Raw genomic sequence first — 17,625 nt, forward strand, 5'->3', positions numbered from 1 at the left:
AAACACCTGATAGTAGAATATCAGTATATTCACAGAGAAAATGACGATAGTAAAATATTAGCAATACATACTGATAGCTATACTATAGCTAAACCTAATCCTAACCCTATTCTCACACTGAACCTTCCCATTACCAAGACATAACCCTAACCAATACCCCCCCCCCGCTTATCTAACCCCCCGTCCCTCGTGCCTAACCTTAACCACCCACCCCTCACGTCTAGCCTTAAATACTCCCCAGCTAACCATGACCGCCCTAAACACCCCCCCCCCCCCCCCATAGTTGCAAAGAAAAGCACAGTAAAAACATTTTTTCGGGTGCCACCATAGGCCCCCATTAAAATACCGGCATTAATGGGAAATTTGGCTGCCCACAACATTCGATAAACATCGGGCGCTGAAGCCCCCATGGTGCAGATGGCCCCAGCGCCCTACATATATAAACTTCTAGTGCCAGCGGGCGCACAAATCTCCCGTCACTGGACACATCTCCCTCAATCAAGAGGTAAAGGCGACTTTGGGGTCAAGGGAGACGTGTCCCTTGCGTTAGGCTGAGCTGGAGAGCATTGCAGATTACTATAGGAAGGAAGCATTCCTTATATGGGAAAGACCCATTGGTTTTATTTATTAGATGTAATTTAAAGAAAGTGTTTACTCTTGGACTCCCTGAAACACTGTGGACGTAGGAATGGACTACACATAACAACATCACATTCCACATTACATTGCTTGTTTGTTGGGCCTCAGTCAGATCACATTTTCTCCATTATTACAGCAATCCAGCACAGAAAGTTTATACTTACAGATCTGGAAGCAAATGGCATCCCATCTTCATCTGTAGGTCCAATACCGTCATAGCGGATCCAGCGCCTCTCTACTCGCGGGCTCGAGCTGTCACATGTGTCATCAGAGTTGTCAGAGGTAAGGACCATTGTAGCCTTGTACACCTGCCCATTGCCTTCAGAGACAACCTGTTTCATTTTAACAACATTGGAACAAGCGGTTTAGGTTTTCATTATGACAAGAGGGTCACACAGGCAACCTTTACAGAGTTGAGTTGCAATAGGCCAGTTGCCCAGCAGATATCGCCTGCTTGTTGGGGAAATACTTAATCAAACCTACGAGCATCAATTTAAAGAGGAGCTGCAGTGAAAATAACATTGTAAATAAAATTGCTTTTTTTTTTTTTTTTTTACAATATTAATTTGTAGATTATTTAGTCAGTGTTTGTCCATTGTAAAATCTTTACTCTCCCTGATTTACTTTCTGAAATTGATCACAAGCTACATCATCTTCAGTCCTGCTAGGTGATCTCTGCGGAATGTTTGTGATGGAGCAGAGTGGTCTGTACATGCAGATAGGCACCCAGTATAACAAGTTAGGAGTCTTTACTTGAAGAAAAACATGCAGAGATTTATTATACACCACCATCAGGAAATGCAGCTTATTTACAACAGAGAGAATACAGCGTGAATACAGGAAATAACTATCCCATAAATACATCCCGCTTTACACACAGTGACATCTTGTGGTTGTTTTCTATACTGCAGCTTAAGGTAATAGTGTTGTTAAATCTCTTACAGTTTGTTTGTTTACTGAGAGATCCACAGCCAATACAAAATACACCAGAATGCTTTGGAAGGGGGGTGAGGCAGGGCTTCTCAGCACACATTGTGCGACACGTAGTGCCTGAATTTGGCACAGCACTCCGTGCCCCACGTATGCAGTTGTGAGACCTCAAATTACTTCTCTCTTCGTGTTGCTACGACTCGGTGGTTTACAGGAAATCTACCAACACTGACCAGTAGTACCTCATTTTTGACACCTGCTGGAACACCAGAACTCTGCATCACCGGCCAGATAGGGGAACTTGTGACCTAAGAAAGGTCACACATGGGTGAGTTAGTGAGGGTTAATACTTTGGGCATGTTATGTGCCCAGGAAAGTTGTTCTGAAAACAGGTACTGGTTAGTTTAAACTCTGGCTGGCATGGGGGTGGTGTATAAAGATGGTGTGGTGAGCTGGCCATGTGCAATAATTCATTGGCTGGGTCACAAAGCTCAATTTTTTTTGTCAATGCAACCTGGTGAGGTAAGGAGTCCACAGGTGAGTAGTTTAGTGTTAGGAGTATTCCCCTCGGTTCCCCTACAGATTAGCTGTATATTCTACAATAAGTTGTTTTTTTTATAGTTGGGTATACGTAGCTGTATCAGAGTCAGGCTGCTTTGGCCTATCAAAAACCCATCTGAGCAGTTTGTGTCTTTATTTGGCTAGTTGAATTTGTGAGTGTGAGTGATGGGCATGTCTAGGAGAACTTATGGAGAAGCATGTGATCAGTTTGGTCAGGTCATAGATAGAGACGTTGCGAACGGTTCGCCTGCAAACGGTTCCAGGCGAACTTTGGGGGTTCGCGTTCGCCTGCACCAGGCGAACTTTCGCGGAAGTTCGATTCGCCCCATAAAGCTCTATTGAGCAAAACTTTGACCCTCTACATCACAGTCAGCAGGCACATTATTGCCAAACACACTGCTCTCACTGCTGGAGGCCCGCCCCCCCTCCTCCAAGCAAGGTCCTTATACCATTTGACTAGTCTGCCTACACTAATTATTTAAGGGACAGCTGCTTCCCTCCTCCCACTTCCCTCCTCCCACCCTTCTACCTATATATGTTAAGGACATGTAGCACCATCCAGCCACTGCTTAAGGATATGTAGCATGGCCTTTCGTGTTCAACAGTTGTCCAAAGAGAACCCCAGATAGCCAGGTAGATTCATCTCTCTCTCTCTCTCTCTCTCTCTCTAGTAGGGAAGGTCACCGCTTTCCGCGGAATTGTATTTTTGCGCATAAATGGATTGAGCATAAATGGTACATGCTAGGCTGGCTTCAGCATGTAGTGTTGGTGGTGGCAAGGCCATGCCTGGCTACATATCCTTAAGCAGTGGCTGGATGGTGTAAAGGTTAAGGGCTCTGCCTCTGACACAGGAGACCAGGGTTCGAATCGCGGCTCTGTCTGCTCAGTAAGCCAGCACCTATTCAGTAGGAGACCTTAGGCAAGTCTTCCTAACACTGCTACTGCCTATAGAGCGTGCCCTAGTGGCTGCAGCTCTGGTGCTTTGAGTCCGCCAGGAGAAAAGTGTGATATAAATGTTATTTTTCTTTTGGACTGAGCATAAATTGTACATGCTAGGCTAGCTTCAGCTAGCTTCAGCTAGAAGTGTTGGTAGTATAATGGATATGTTAGTTACCTACCATACACTGATACCTGGGTTCAATCCCCAGCCATGGTATGTTAGCTGGCTTTTGAAATACTGGAATTCCCTGGCAGATGAGACGGGTAGAAGGGTTGGAGGGTTTAGAGGGTTGGAGGGTGGAGAGGAGAGGAGGAGGAGGGAGGGCCAGGTATTAATACACTTGAAACATGTTTTTTAACATTATTCCAGCCAGTAGAAATTTTTGAAAATTTTGAAGTTCGCATCCCCATTGAAGTCTATTGCGGTTCGCGAACTTTTTCGCGAACCGAACTTTCCGCGGAGGTTCGCGAACAGGGTTCACGAACCGAAAATCGGAGGTTCGCGACATCTCTAGTCATAGATATGCAAGTCTCTGATTTGCTAGTCATGATCATGTGCTAAAGCAGGATGTGATAACAGCAAATCATAGAGCTTTGCAAATTAGATGCTTCTCCAGGAGTTCTTCTAGACATGACCATCACTAGTAATAACTCACAAGAAGCACTGTGCTAAACCTCTGCATAAGCCTGTGCATTCTGGCAGAAGAACAATCCACTGTCAGGGACAATTGTAATAAAAATATAAATGTTATTCATGAAACAGTGGTGCCCTAATTACACATTCAAACGAGCACAGAACTGAGCCATTGTTTTTTACAAGTCAAGCCAATAAATAATATAAGGAGTCTTATCCCATACTGTTCCTACTGGATACTGTTGCTATGGTGGTGTCATCCACTGGATGAGAGTTTTGAGCACCCGTCAGACTGGTTTGGAGTGTAGAGCATACCCTGTGTATTGCAGCAAAGACAGATCTTAGAAGCTTGCAAGTCCCCATGCATCTTCCATTAGTTTGCTTGGTCTCCAGCACTGGGGAAGTGACTTAATTTCAAGGGGTATGGGGATAAAATATTGTCACTACTTTACAAACTACTAGTGTCCAATACTAATGAATATTAAGCCCTTGGCCACCTTCCTGTCCCCTGAAGGTTGTGGTGATATGGAAATAATAAAGTTGTATGTATGTGGTGTGGAGATCCCCATTCCATGTAAAATATATGAAATGGATGGGATTTGTGTCAGCTTGAAACCAAAAAAGAAAGATAATACTGAGGATTCACAGCAGCTGGACTTCAATCAAGCACCGAATATGCTTCAAGCAATTAAAGGAGGATCCAGAAGATTTCAAGCATACCTTTACATTTATCCACATGGAACCTCATTAGCCATGTATCTCCCAAACCATTTAGTTTGCCTAGGTCACCTTAAAATGGAGACATCTGCAAACCTTGTGCCATCTGCAAACACAGTGACCTGATTTTTCTTTTCAGCCTCAACATAGTTTATGCAGAAATTGAAATGTAACAGACTTAAAACCAATATAAGCAGTAGCGCTAACAGGAAACACTGATGAGGAAGGGGCGGGACCTTTACCTCAGGAAGCTGAAGCTGAGTGGCTAGGCATTCTAAGAAATGACGTAATGACAGGTCAGTCGTCTACAAATATATGGCCTATGAATTCTGAAAGTAAAGTCTGAAACACATCGATAGAATATGGGTATAAACTATGAAGTATGCAGCACTTTATTTTGGTGCAGGGAGTGTCACACCAATTGCATAGTTAATGTTCTACATTTATAGGTTTAAAGGTAAGCATGCAGTGCTGTACTCAGGTAAGAGGTGTGAGGGTGCGGTCACATCCATGTACCTTGCTATGCAGGCTGCGAATTCAGAATGAAACTGAAAGTCATTTCTTAGTCAGTCACAAAACTTTTTGAGCAGCACGGTGATGTAGTGAATAGCACTCTTGTGTTGCAACACTGGGGTTCCAGGTTCAAATCTGGGTTTTACCCCAAAAACATACAGATAAGTTGATAATTGGTTCCCCTCAAAAATGGCCATAGACTTTGATAAGGACATTAGACTATGACTTCTCTGAGGGGCAGCTTTTGGCATGTATATGTATGGTGCCAACCAGTAGCAGTTCTTCCATGAATCAACGTGAATCAAGTGCTTCAGGGTGGCAACGATTAGAAGGTGGCTCCCCTCCCCAAATGTACCCCTCCTCGCACTCCCCATCTCCGCCTTCCTAGATGCGCAGAGCCGCTTCACTCACCTGCTCTCAGCATTCCAGCGATGGGATCACCATCCGCCCATCCAGAGTCCTGTAACCGTGGCTACAGAGGTGTCTCATGTGACCTGTTACTTGCTGCTGGGTCACATGAGGCATCACTGTAGTCAGAGAGGAAGTAGGATTTCATGTGTGGCTGGTGATCCTTTTGCTAATCTGCTGGGTGTGGGTGAGTGATACAGCGCCGCTGCAGCACATATCCAGCATCCGGGGGGTCAGATGTTGCGGGCCAGCAGGGAGGAGATACTGTCTTGGAGGAAGCAAAAGGAAGTAAGCGTAGAGCCAGTGCCTGCAATGCACAGCCCAATTATTGTGCTATTGTAACTGGGCCCCTGTTTCAGGGGGCTGGTCTAGAGTCCTGCATCATCCACTCCCTTGGCTTTGTATAGTGCTATTTGTTAATAAAACGGTTTCCCAACAGTCTCTGGCATCTCTTGTCCGGGGAAAGGGTGCAGCACCAGGGGTACCCAGTGCAATATATTGCTCATCTGCTGAGTAGGAATGGTCAATGGCTTATATGCAAATTGTATGCCGCTTGGATTAGGGCCAACCAATTGGATTTTCTTTCATTTCCAATTGGTCCAGTTCTAAGCTAAATATAATTTGCATGAAATTTACATAGATTGAAATCCGGAATTAAAGCAATCCCAAGGTGGGCAGAAAAACAATAGTTAAATGCACACACAGAGAGAGAAGCCCCTGGATCCTTCCCACTTCCTCATCAACCCCACCACAGGTGGCAGTCCTTAGTTTATGGCTGCGTTCCATTTAGCACGAGTGTGGCCATACTGTGCCTGTGCGAGTAATGGTGTGTACACACTTGAAAGAATTAATGAAAGATCTTAGACCAATTTTACCCCCTTCCATGTAGTACGAGAGCCATACTCTACTACACAGTCTATTCTATGGAGCTGAACTCCCCATCAGATACAAATCTTTGCAAGATGCTGCACACAAAGATGCCCGTACACATTCAAAAGATCAGTATCTGCAAAAGATCCGTTCCTGGAAAATGCATTCATAGTCTATGATATCTGCAGATCTCAGATCTCATACACACCTTGTTTAACAGACATTCATCTGCAGATCTGAAGATCCATCCTGGTGGATCTGATCTGCAGATGAATGTCTGTTTAACTACTTCCCGACCGCCGTATAGACAAATGGCGGCCGGGAAGCAGACGCCGCAAGGACCGCCGTATTGACAAATGGCGGCGGTCCTTGTTTGGGCATGGGTGGAGCGATCGCGTCATCCGTGACGCGATCCTCCGCCTCCGCCTGTCGCCGCTCACTCGCCGCAACATCCCGCCGGCCATACGGAAGCGCCGGCGGGATGTTAACCCGACGATCGCCGCATACAAAGTGTATAATACACTTTGTAATGTTTACAAAGTGTATTATACAGGCTGCCTCCTGCCCTGGTGGTCCCAATGTCCGAGGGACCACCAGGGCAGGCTGCAGCCACCCTAGTCTGCACCAAGCACACTGATTTTCTCCCCCCCCCCGCCCCAGATCGCCCACAGCACCCATCAGACCCCCCCCTGCCCACCCCCCAGACCCCTGTTTGCACCCAATCACCCCCCTAATCACCCATCAATCACTCCCTGTCACTATCTGTCAACGCTATTTTTTTTATAACCCCCCCCCCTGCCCCCTGCTCCCTCCTGATCACCCCCCCACCCCCCAGATTCTCCCCAGACCCCCCCCCAGACCCCCCCCCCATGCACTGTATGCATCTATCCCCCCTGATCACCTGTCAATCACCTGTCAATCACCCGTCAATCACCCATCAATCACCCATCAATCACCCCCTGTCACTGCCACCCATCAATCAGCCCCTAACCTGCCCCTTGCGGGCAATCTGATCACCCCCCCACACCAATAGATCGCCCGCAGATCCGACATCAGATCACCTCCCAAATCCATTGTTTACATCTATTCTCTCCTCTAAACACACACTAATTACCCATCAATCACCCATCAATCACCCCCTATCACCACCTGTCACTTTTACCTATCAGATCAGACCCTAATCTGCCCCTTGCGGGCACCCAATCACCCGCCCACACGCTCAGATTGCCCTCAGACCCCCCCTTATCAATTCACCAGTGCATTCATTACATCTGTTCTTCCCTGTAATAACCCACTGATCACCTGTCAATCACCTATCACCCATCAATCACCCCCTGTCACTGCCACCCATCAATCAGCCCCTAACCTGCCCCTTGCGGGCAATCTGATCACCCACCCACACCATTAGATCGCCCGCAAACCCGCCGTCAGATTACCTCCCAAATGTATTGTTTACATCTGTTATCTTCTCTAAACACCCACTAATTACCCATCAATCACCCATCAATCACCCCCTATCACTGTTACCTATCAGATCAGACCCTAATCTGCCCCTTGCGGGCACCCAATCACCCGCCTACACGCTCAGATTACCCTCAGACCCCCCCCTTATCAATTCGCCAGGGCATTATTTACATCTATCCTTCCCTGTAATAACCCACTGATCACCTGTCAATCACCTGCCAATCACCTATCACCCATCAATCACCCCCTGTCACCCCCTGTCACTGCCACCCAACAATCAGCCCCTAACCTGCCCCTTGCGGGCAATCTGATTACCCACCCACACCAATAGATCGCCCGCAGATCCGACATCAGATCACCACCCAAGCGCAGCGTTTACTCTCCTCTAAACACCCACTAATTACCCATCAATCACCCATCAATCACCCCCTATCACCACCTGTCACTGTTACCCATCAGATCAGACCCTAATCTGCCCCTTGCGGGCACCCAATCACCCGCCTACACGCTCAGATTACCCTCAGACCCCCCCTTATCAATTCGCCAGTGCAATATTTACATCTGTTCTCCCCTGTAATAACCCACTGATTACCTGTCAATCACCTGTCAATCACCTATCAATCACCCATCAATCACCCCCTGTCACTGCCACCCATCAATCACCCCCTGTCACTGCCACCCATCAATCACCCACTGTCACTGCCACCCATCAATTAGCCCCTAACCTGCCCCTTGCGGGCAATCTGATCACCCACCCACACCAATAGATCGCTCGCAGATCCGACGTCCGATCACCTCCCAAGTGCAGTGTTTACATCTGTTCTCTACCCTAAACACCCACTAATTACCCATCAATCACCCCCTGTCACTGCTACCTATCAGATTAGACCCCTATCTGCCCCTAGGGCACTCAATCACCCGCCCACACCCTCAGAATGCCCTCAGACCCCAGCCCTGATCACCTCGCCAGTGCATTGCTTGCATCTATTCCCCCCTCTAATCACACCTTGAGACACCCATCAATCACCTCCTGTCACCCCCTAGCACACCTACCCATCAGATCAGGCCCTAATTTGCCCCGTGTGGGCTCCTGATCACTCGGCCAAACCCTCAGATCCCCCTCAGACCCCCTTCCGATCACCTCCCCAGTGCATTGATTGCATCTATTTTCCCCTCTAACCACCCCCTGAGACACCCATCAATCACCTCCTGTCACCCCCCTAGCACTCCTATCCATCAGATCAGGCCCAATACAACCTGTCATCTAAAAGGCCACCCTGCTTATGACCGGTTCCACAAAATTCGCCCCCTCATAGACCACCTGTCATCAAAATTTGCAGATGCTTATACCCCTGAACAGTCATTTTGAGACATTTGGTTTCCAGACTACTCACGTTTTGGGCCCGTAAAATGCCAGGGCGGTATAGGAACCCCACAAGTGTCCCCATTTTAGAAAAAAAGACACCCCAAGGTATTCTGTTAGGTGTATGACGAGTTCATAGAAGATTTTATTTTTTGTCAAAAGTTAGCGGAAATTAATTTTTATTGGTTTTTTTTCACAAAGTGTCATTTTTCACTAACTTGTGACAAAAAATAAAATCTTCTATGAACTCGCCATACACCTAACGGAATACCTTGGGGTGTCTTCTTTCTAAAATGGGGTCACTTGTGGGGTTCCTATACTGCCCTGGCATTTTAGGGGCCCTAAACCGCGAGGAGTAGTCTAGAAAACAAATGCTTCAAAATGACCTGTGAATAGGACGTTGGGCCCCTTAGCACACCTAGGCTGCAAAAAATTGTCACACATGTGGTACCGCCGTACTCAGGAAAAGTAGTATAATGTGTTTTGGGGTGTATTTTTACACATACCCATGCTGGATGGGAGAAATTTCTATGTAAATGGACAATTGTGTGTAAAAAAATCAAACAATTGTCATTTACAGAGATATTTCTCCCACTTAGCATGGGTATGTGTAAAAATACACCCCAAAACGCATTATACTACTTCTCCTGAGTACGGCGGTACCACATGTGTGGCACTTTTTTACACCCTAAGTACGCTAAGGGGCCCAAAGTCCAATGAGTACCTTTAGGATTTCACAGGTCATTTTGCGACATTTGGTTTCAAGACTACTCCTCACGGCTTAGGGCCCCTAAAATGCCAGGGCAGTATAGGAACCCCACAAATGACCCCATTCTAGAAAGAAGACACCCAAAGGTATTCCGTACGGAGTATGGTGAGTTCATAGAAGATTTTATTTTTTGTCACAAGTTAGCGGAAAATGACACTTTGTGAAAAAAAAACTATTAAAATCAATTTCCGCTAACTTGTGACAAAAAAATAAAAACTTCTATGAACTCACCATACTCCTAACGGAATACCTTGGGGTGTCTTCTTTCTAAAATGGGGTCATTAGTGGGGTTCCTATACTGCCCTGGCATTTTAGGGGCCCTAAACCGTGAGGAGTAGTCTTGAAACAAAAATGACCTGTGAAATCCTAAAGGTACTCATTGGACTTTGGGCCCCTTAGTGCAGTTAGGGTGCAAAAAAGTGCCACACACGTGGTATCGCCGTACTCGGGAGAAGTAGTATAATGTGTTTTGGGGTGTATTTTTACACATACCCATGCTGGGTGGGAGAAATACCTCTGTAAATGACAATCTTTTGATTTTTTTACACACAATTGTCCATTTACAGAGGTATTTCTCCCACCCAGCATGGGTATGTGTAAAAATACACCCCAAAACACATTGTACTACTTCTCCCGAGTATGGCGATACCACATGTGTGGCACTTTTTTGCACCCTAACTGCGCTAAAGGGCCCAAAGTCCAATGAGTACCTTTAGAATTTCACAGGTCATTTTGAGAAATTTCGTTTCAAGACTACTCCTCACGGTTTAGGGCCTCTAAAATGCCAGGGCAGTATAGGAACCCCACAAATGACCCCATTTTAGAAAGAAGACACCCCAAGGTATTCCGTTAGGAGTATGGTGAGTTCATAGAAGATTTTATTTTTTGTCAGAAGTTAGCGGAAATTGATTTTAATTGTGTTTTTTCACAAAGTGTCATTTTCCGCTAACTTTTGACAAAAAATAAAATCTTCTATGAACTCACCATACTCCTAACGGAATACCTTGGGGTGTCTTCTTTCTAAAATGGGGTCATTTGTGGGGTTCCTATACTGTCCTGGCATTTTAGGGGCCCTAAACCGTGAGGAGTAGTCTTGAAACGAAATTTCTCAAAATGACCTGTGAAATTCTAAAGGTACTCATTGGACTTTGGGCCCTTTAGCGCAGTTAGGGTGCAAAAAAGTGCCACACATGTGGTATCGCCGTACTCAGGAGAAGTAGTATAATGTGTTTTGTGGTGTATTTTTACACATACCCATGCTGAGTGGGAGAAAGATCTCTGTAAATGGACAATTGTGTGTAAAAAAAATTAACAAATTGTCATTTACAGAGATATTTCTCCCACCCAGCATGGGTATGTGTAAAAATACACCCCAAAACACATTATACTACTTCTCCTGAGTACGACAATACCACATGTGTGGCACTTTTTTGCAGCCTAACTGCGCTAAGGGGTCCAAAGTCCAATGAGCACCTTTAGGCTTTACAGGGGTGCTTACAATTTAGCACCCCCCAAAATGTCAGGACAGTAAACACACCCCACAAATGACCCCATTTTGGAAAGTAGACCCTTTAAGGTATTCAGAGAGGGGCATGGTGAGTCCGTGGCAGATTTCATTTTTTTTTTTGTCGCAAGTTAGAAGAAATGGAAACTTTTTTTTTTTTTTTTCACAAAGTGTCATTTTCCGCTTACTTGTGACAAAAAATAATATCTTCTATGAACTCACTATGCCTCTCAGTGAATACTTTGGGATGTCTTCTTTCCAAAATGGGGTCATTTGGGGGGTATTTATACTATCCTGGAATTCTAGCCCCTCATGAAACATGACAGAGGGTCAGAAAAGTCAGAGATGCTTGAAAATGGGAAAATTCACTTTTTGCACCATAGTTTGTAAACGCTATAACTTTTACCCAAACCAATAAATATACACTGAATGGGGTTTTTTTTTATCAAAAACATGTTTGTCCACATTTTTCGCGCTGCATGTATACAGAAATTTTACTTTATTTGAAAACTGTCAGCACAGAAAGTTAAAAAAATCATTTTTTTGCCAAAATTCATGTCTTTTTTGCTGAATATAATAAAAAGTAAAAATCGCAGGAGCAATCAAATAGCACCAAAAGAAAGCTTTATTAGTCACAAGAAAAGGAGCCAAAATTCATTTAGGTGGTAGGTTGTATGAGCGAGCAATAAACCGTGAAAGCTGCAGTGGTCTGAATGGAAAAAAAGTGGCCGGTCCTTAAGGGGTAGAAAGCCCTAGGTCCTCAAGTGGTTAATCAGCTAATTCATCCAAAAGTCCTGCAATGGGTTCTTATTTCATGTATCCGTTTCACCTTTTAAGTTGAATGACTGAAATTAATAGACTTTTGCACGATATTCAAATTTTTTGAGTTTTACCTGTTTATATTCACTTATAGTATAAACAGATGTGTGATATACATGCTTTCTATGTGTGATATACCAGATTTTTCAGAATATAAGACACACCTAGGTTTAGAGGGTTAACACCGGGGAAATAATATATAGTAAACCTGGTGCATCCATGTTCCAGTAGCATCTAGACGTTCTCCCCTATTGTCCTCCTGTGTTCCCTTCTGCCCACCATTTATCCTCTTTTGACCCCTGTGTCCTCCTTTACTTCCCCTGTGTACTCCAGTGTGTCCTTTACCCCGTGTCCTCCTGTCCCTCTGTGTCATCACCTTCTATTCCCCTGCGTTGTCCTCTGGTTCCCAGGTCATTTTGAGAAATTTCGTTTCAAGACTACTCCTCACGGTTTAGGGCCCCTAAAATGCCAGGGCAGTATAGGAACCCCACAAATGACCCCATTTTAGAAAGAAGACACCCAAAGGTATTCCGTTAGGCTTTACAGGGGTGCTTACAATTTAGCACCCCCCAAAATGTCAGGACAGTAAACACACCCCACAAATGACCCCATTTTGGAAAGTAGACACTTCAAGGTATTCAGAGAGGGGCATGGTGAGTCCGTGGCAGATTTCATTTTTTTTTGTCGCAAGTTAGAAGAAATGGAAACTTTTTTTTTTTTTTTTTTTTTTCACAAAGTGTCATTTTCCGCTTACTTGTGACAAAAAATAATATCTTCTATGAACTCACTATGCCTCTCAGTGAATACTTTGGGATGTCTTCTTTCCAAAATGGGGTCATTTGGGGGGTATTTATACTATCCTGGAATTCTAGCCCCTCATGAAACATGACAGAGGGTCAGAAAAGTCAGAGATGCTTGAAAATGGGAAAATTCACTTTTTGCACCATAGTTTGTAAACGCTATAACTTTTACCCAAACCAATAAATATACACTGAATGGGTTTTTTTTTATCAAAAACATGTTTGTCCACATTTTTCGCGCTGCATGTATACAGAAATTTTACTTTATTTGAAAAATGTCAGCACAGAAAGTTAAAAAAATCATTTTTTTGCCAAAATTCATGTCTTTTTTGCTGAATATAATAAAAAGTAAAAATCGCAGGAGCAATCAAATAGCCCCAAAAGAAAGCTGTATTAGTGACAAGAAAAGGAGCCAAAATTCATTTAGGTGGTAGGTTGTATGAGCGAGCAATAAACCGTGAAAGCTGCAGTGGTCTGAATGGAAAAAAAGTGGCCGGTCCTTAAAGAGGAACTCCAGTGAAAATAATGTAATAAAAAAAGTGCTTCATTTTTACAATAATTATGTATACATGATTTAGTCAGTGTTTGCTCATTGTAAAATCTTTCCTCTCCCAGATTCACATTCTGACATGTATTACATGGTGACATTGTTACTGTGGGCAGATTAAGGAGCTGTTGCTAGCTGGTCTGGCTTTAACAGACAGCTGTAAGCAGCTATTTCCTGTCTGAACATTGTTACATTGTGGCAGTTTGCCAGGAGTACCGTACGGTACCAGAGCCTCTTGTGGGAGGGGTTTCAGCACAAAATCAGTCATACAGCGCCCCCTGATGGTCTGTTTGTGAAAATCATTATTTTTCTCATGTAAAAGTGGGTATCAGCTACTGATTGGGATAAAGTTCAATTCTTGGTCGGAGTTTCTCTTTAAGGGGTAGAAAGCCCTAGGTCCTCAAGTGGTTAACAAGGTGTGTATGAGGATCTGCAGATATCATGGACTATGAATGCATTTTGCAGGAACGGATCTTTTGCAGTAGCTGATCTTTTGCAGATACTGATCTGTTGCATGTGTACAGCATCTTTGTGTGCAGCATCTTGCAAAGATTTTTATCTGATGGGGAGTTCAGCTCAAGATGATGCTCTCATACAACATGGAAGGGGGTAAAATTGGTCTGAGATCTTTCATTAATTTTTCAAGTGTGTATGTAGCATTAGGCTGGGCCTGAACAGTAGTACGGACTACGGAGCCGCATGCGGACAAGCAGATATGTTCTTGCGGCCACACTAATACACAAGCTCTTGTCACATATGTTCAGAGGGTCCATGTGTGGCAACGGTGAGTAGGGAAGACACGGGAAGCCACAGTCTATCCTACAACATCCAATTTTCAAAAAAGTGGATCAGAAAAATATACCACTCTTGATTAATTATTAGATTGAAAAAAATGGGAAATTCGATCAGATTTCTTGCCAGAATAAAAAAAAACTTTACATTTTTCTTTACAACTTTTTAGCAAATTGCTGTAAAATTAAATTTTTGTTGAGAATGTAATAAAACATGATCAAGGAATTCCATGTTATTGCACAGGTACAATAATATATACTGTACAGTAAATAACACTCTAAAGACTGATAGTTCTCATAATGCTAGTCATTTTTACTGGTAAATCTTTCCAGCCATACAAAATGTAAAAATGTTGAGAATTCATTTTTCCCCTCTGACAGTGTTGCCAATAAGAATTCCCATTTTTCTGTTTTTGAAAGTCAGATCTGTCTTTATACAATTCATAAGTTTTACTGTACTAAAAAAAATCTATCACCAGATAGGTAGGCCAGGCACTGGCGCCATAAATGAAGACTTTATTTTCGATCCTCAGGACACCAAACAATCCAAGAAATGATTGATCCCCGATAGGACAGCAGGCCACAAAGGCCCAGGTCTTGGGTGGCTGCTAAACATGGAAGTGGAGTTGCAGCGTATATAAAGGAAGGTGATAAATTGCAAGGGGAGGCTTCAAACAGGGTGAAAATCATGGGAAAGGTGAGTTTCTTTCTGCCCAACGGCGATGTACACAAAAGACAGGGGCTCTTGTAAAAGAATATTACAAGTGGAAGAGGAAGCTGCACATGTAATGAGACAGCAATGCTGCACAAGGAAGTTGAGCCAAAAGAAAGTTGCCCTAGGGGCATAAAAGTCGAAATTCGGCCTTGTATGCACTCATCTTCTCATAACCTGAGAGCACTTCTTTTGTGCAGCAGCGCCTGTTGATAACTGTAACTAGCTATCCTTGACAGGGTGCTGAAAAACTGCCTGTAATGATATATTCTTGTCCTTACTCAGAGGATAATCCACACAACTACCCGATAAGACACACCCTTTTCAAGCCACGCCTCTTCATAAATATGCCACACCTTGTATTTTTTTTTCCTACCTCTAGTTTTTTAACCCCAGATTTCTTCAGTCTTGATTGTCTGAGGTATGTTGACAAACAAGTATTGCTAATGGTACAAAGAAGATTTCCTCAGGCAGGTTTCCTCAAAGGTTTCCTCAGGCCTGATTTACCTGCATTGAGGATTTAGCCTTGTAATTAAGCATAGTTAAAGCATGGCATGCTGACATTAATATGTCCAGCTGAATAAACCCTTTTCCAGCTTGCGGCTTTAAAATGCAATCTTACCTGCTCTTCTTCTCTTCTGAAATTCTGGGAGGGTCTTTCTTTCTTTTGCAGGTGTGGAGGAATGAAATCATCCAGTGAAAAGGGTAGGTCGGTTTCTAGCCAATCCAGCGCCATCTAGAGGAAGAGATGCAGTACATCAAAATCCAATGCATGGAGCACCTCCTATACACCTGTACAGAGCTATGGGTGCCTCTCCCTAGTCACTCAGCTACCAAGCACTTCTGCAGTCATGGCCAGTCTCACACACACAATACCACAACACTCCTATGCACTCTGCAACTCTCTGCTTAGTGGAAACTCACAATACAATCCCAGTGCTTGTTCCCTTCACAAAGTCCTTGCTTCTTGGCACCCCATCACACCAAAACAAACGTACGCTGAAAAAGTTACACAACCCAGAGCACGTCACACCAGATCTGACAATGACATCTCCTGTCACACAGTTATGTGCAGGGAAAAAAATGTATTTTCTAGATTTCTGCAGCCTGCTAGCACACACCCTGCACTATGGTGTTGCAAATATACACACCCCGGCTGTATTTTTTTCCATTGTACACTGTACACACCCTACTCTGCGTGTCCCATTTGAGGCACACACCCACCTGTGATGTGAACTCTGCCCCTCGGAACCCAGATAATGTTTAACAGCTGAAGGAGAGAGGGATTACTGGGATGTGTGGCAGGGATAATAGTAGGAAAAAGGATGGAGAGTGGAGCTGTGCTAGGGTGATTATACAGAGAGACACAGAGATAGAGGGAGGGAGATTATACTGAGTGGGAGAAGGAGAGAATGTCACAGGGAGGCGAGAGGGGTCTGGGTGACTCACATGCTGGTGAAGGGATAAAAGTAAAAGGAAAATTCGATCCAGAGCCCAGGAAAGGAAAGAATGACTGGGCAAACCAGAGAGAGAGGAATAACTAAATGAAAGTGAAACACAAGGGAATTCTGCTAAGTGGCTTAAAGGGTAACTGTACTTTTTAATCATTTTTTTCACAGAAAGTATAATAAATTAACACTGACAGATATGGCCCAATTTGTTGGTACCCCTCTGCAAAAAAATAGTAAAACCCACAACATGTACTTGGGAAAAGTTAGAGTCAATGCAATGTTGAGAACGTAATGTAACATAATCAAGGAATTACTTCCTGTCTGTAAAATACAATTTATATTTTTGCAAAAATAAGTGTCATCGAGATACTTTAATTCTAAGGGATCTTGCAAGGATTGTGAGGTATTTATGGTAAATAGATAAAACCCTTGGTTTATTTTAGGACTACATATCTCAGGCTGACATTGAGAGTTTTTTTTACCTGGAAGCAGTTAACTGTATGTGAGCAGGGAAGGGGGGGGGGGGGCATTCAGGGGGGCACAGTGATTCTAGGGGGAGGGGGGGCAGTGCCCCAGCGTGCCTCAGTGTAGCGTCACCATGATCACTGCACTCACTGAGTAGCAGTGACCTATCAGGTATCAGTGGGCCTCATTCCTTAAACAACAACAGAACGATGTCCATTGACACCTTATAGGTTACTGCTACTCAGCGAATGCACTGATTGGCCTCAGTGACAAAAGCCGTGGTCCCACCCACAAGACCATTGGCACCAATATAAGGACAGTAGTTCAAGTTAGTTCTTCTCCATAGTGCGCTGAAGCTGCACTCAGGGACACAGCGCAGCTCCATGGCGGGGAGATAGAGGAGGACACGGGGGGAAGTGGAGGAGAGAGACCGTTGCTGTACCTGTATGTACAGTACTTGTGGGGGCACATACTTTTGGGGGAGAAAAAGTGCATCTTATGGTCTGAAATGATTTATCTCTCCTTAACTGACTTAACTCATGGTTTACCTCTCCTTATTTTACTTAAAGGACACCAGATGTGAAAATAGTAATAGTAACAGAAACGGGGGAGCAGGCATATACTATTACCTGTCCTGATGCCTGTCGCTAGCCCCATGCTCCTTTCTGCCCCCCCCCCCCCCCCCCCCCCCCCCCGCCGCAATATGCCTAAAAGCCCCAGGGACCCTCT

At 44.3% G+C, this 17,625-nt stretch overlaps 1 protein-coding gene across 6 annotated transcripts in view; it reads right to left on the reverse strand.

Annotated features, from left to right (window-relative positions):
* Positions 1-16,308, reverse strand: part of SORBS3 (sorbin and SH3 domain containing 3) — a 101,629-nt gene extending 85,321 nt beyond the window's left edge. For 3 of the 6 annotated variants that reach the window (XM_068274675.1, XM_068274680.1, XM_068274674.1), the window contains exons 1-3: positions 16,132-16,167; positions 15,603-15,716; positions 804-971 (exon numbers count right to left, since the gene is read on the reverse strand). In XM_068274675.1, the coding sequence (XP_068130776.1) occupies positions 804-971; positions 15,603-15,716; positions 16,132-16,152 (303 nt within the window). In that variant the 5' untranslated portion in view covers positions 16,153-16,167. Of the gene's footprint in view, positions 1-803; positions 972-5,344; positions 5,436-15,602; positions 15,717-15,904; positions 16,099-16,131; positions 16,168-16,204 lie in introns of those variants that run through there. The other 3 variants (XM_068274676.1, XM_068274677.1, XM_068274679.1) reach the window with 3 other exon arrangements.
* Positions 16,309-17,625: the final 1,317 nt, after the last annotated feature.

The sequence above is a fragment of the Hyperolius riggenbachi genome, chromosome 3 (genome assembly GCF_040937935.1).
Source record: "Hyperolius riggenbachi isolate aHypRig1 chromosome 3, aHypRig1.pri, whole genome shotgun sequence".
Taxonomy (NCBI): Eukaryota; Metazoa; Chordata; class Amphibia; order Anura; family Hyperoliidae; genus Hyperolius; species Hyperolius riggenbachi.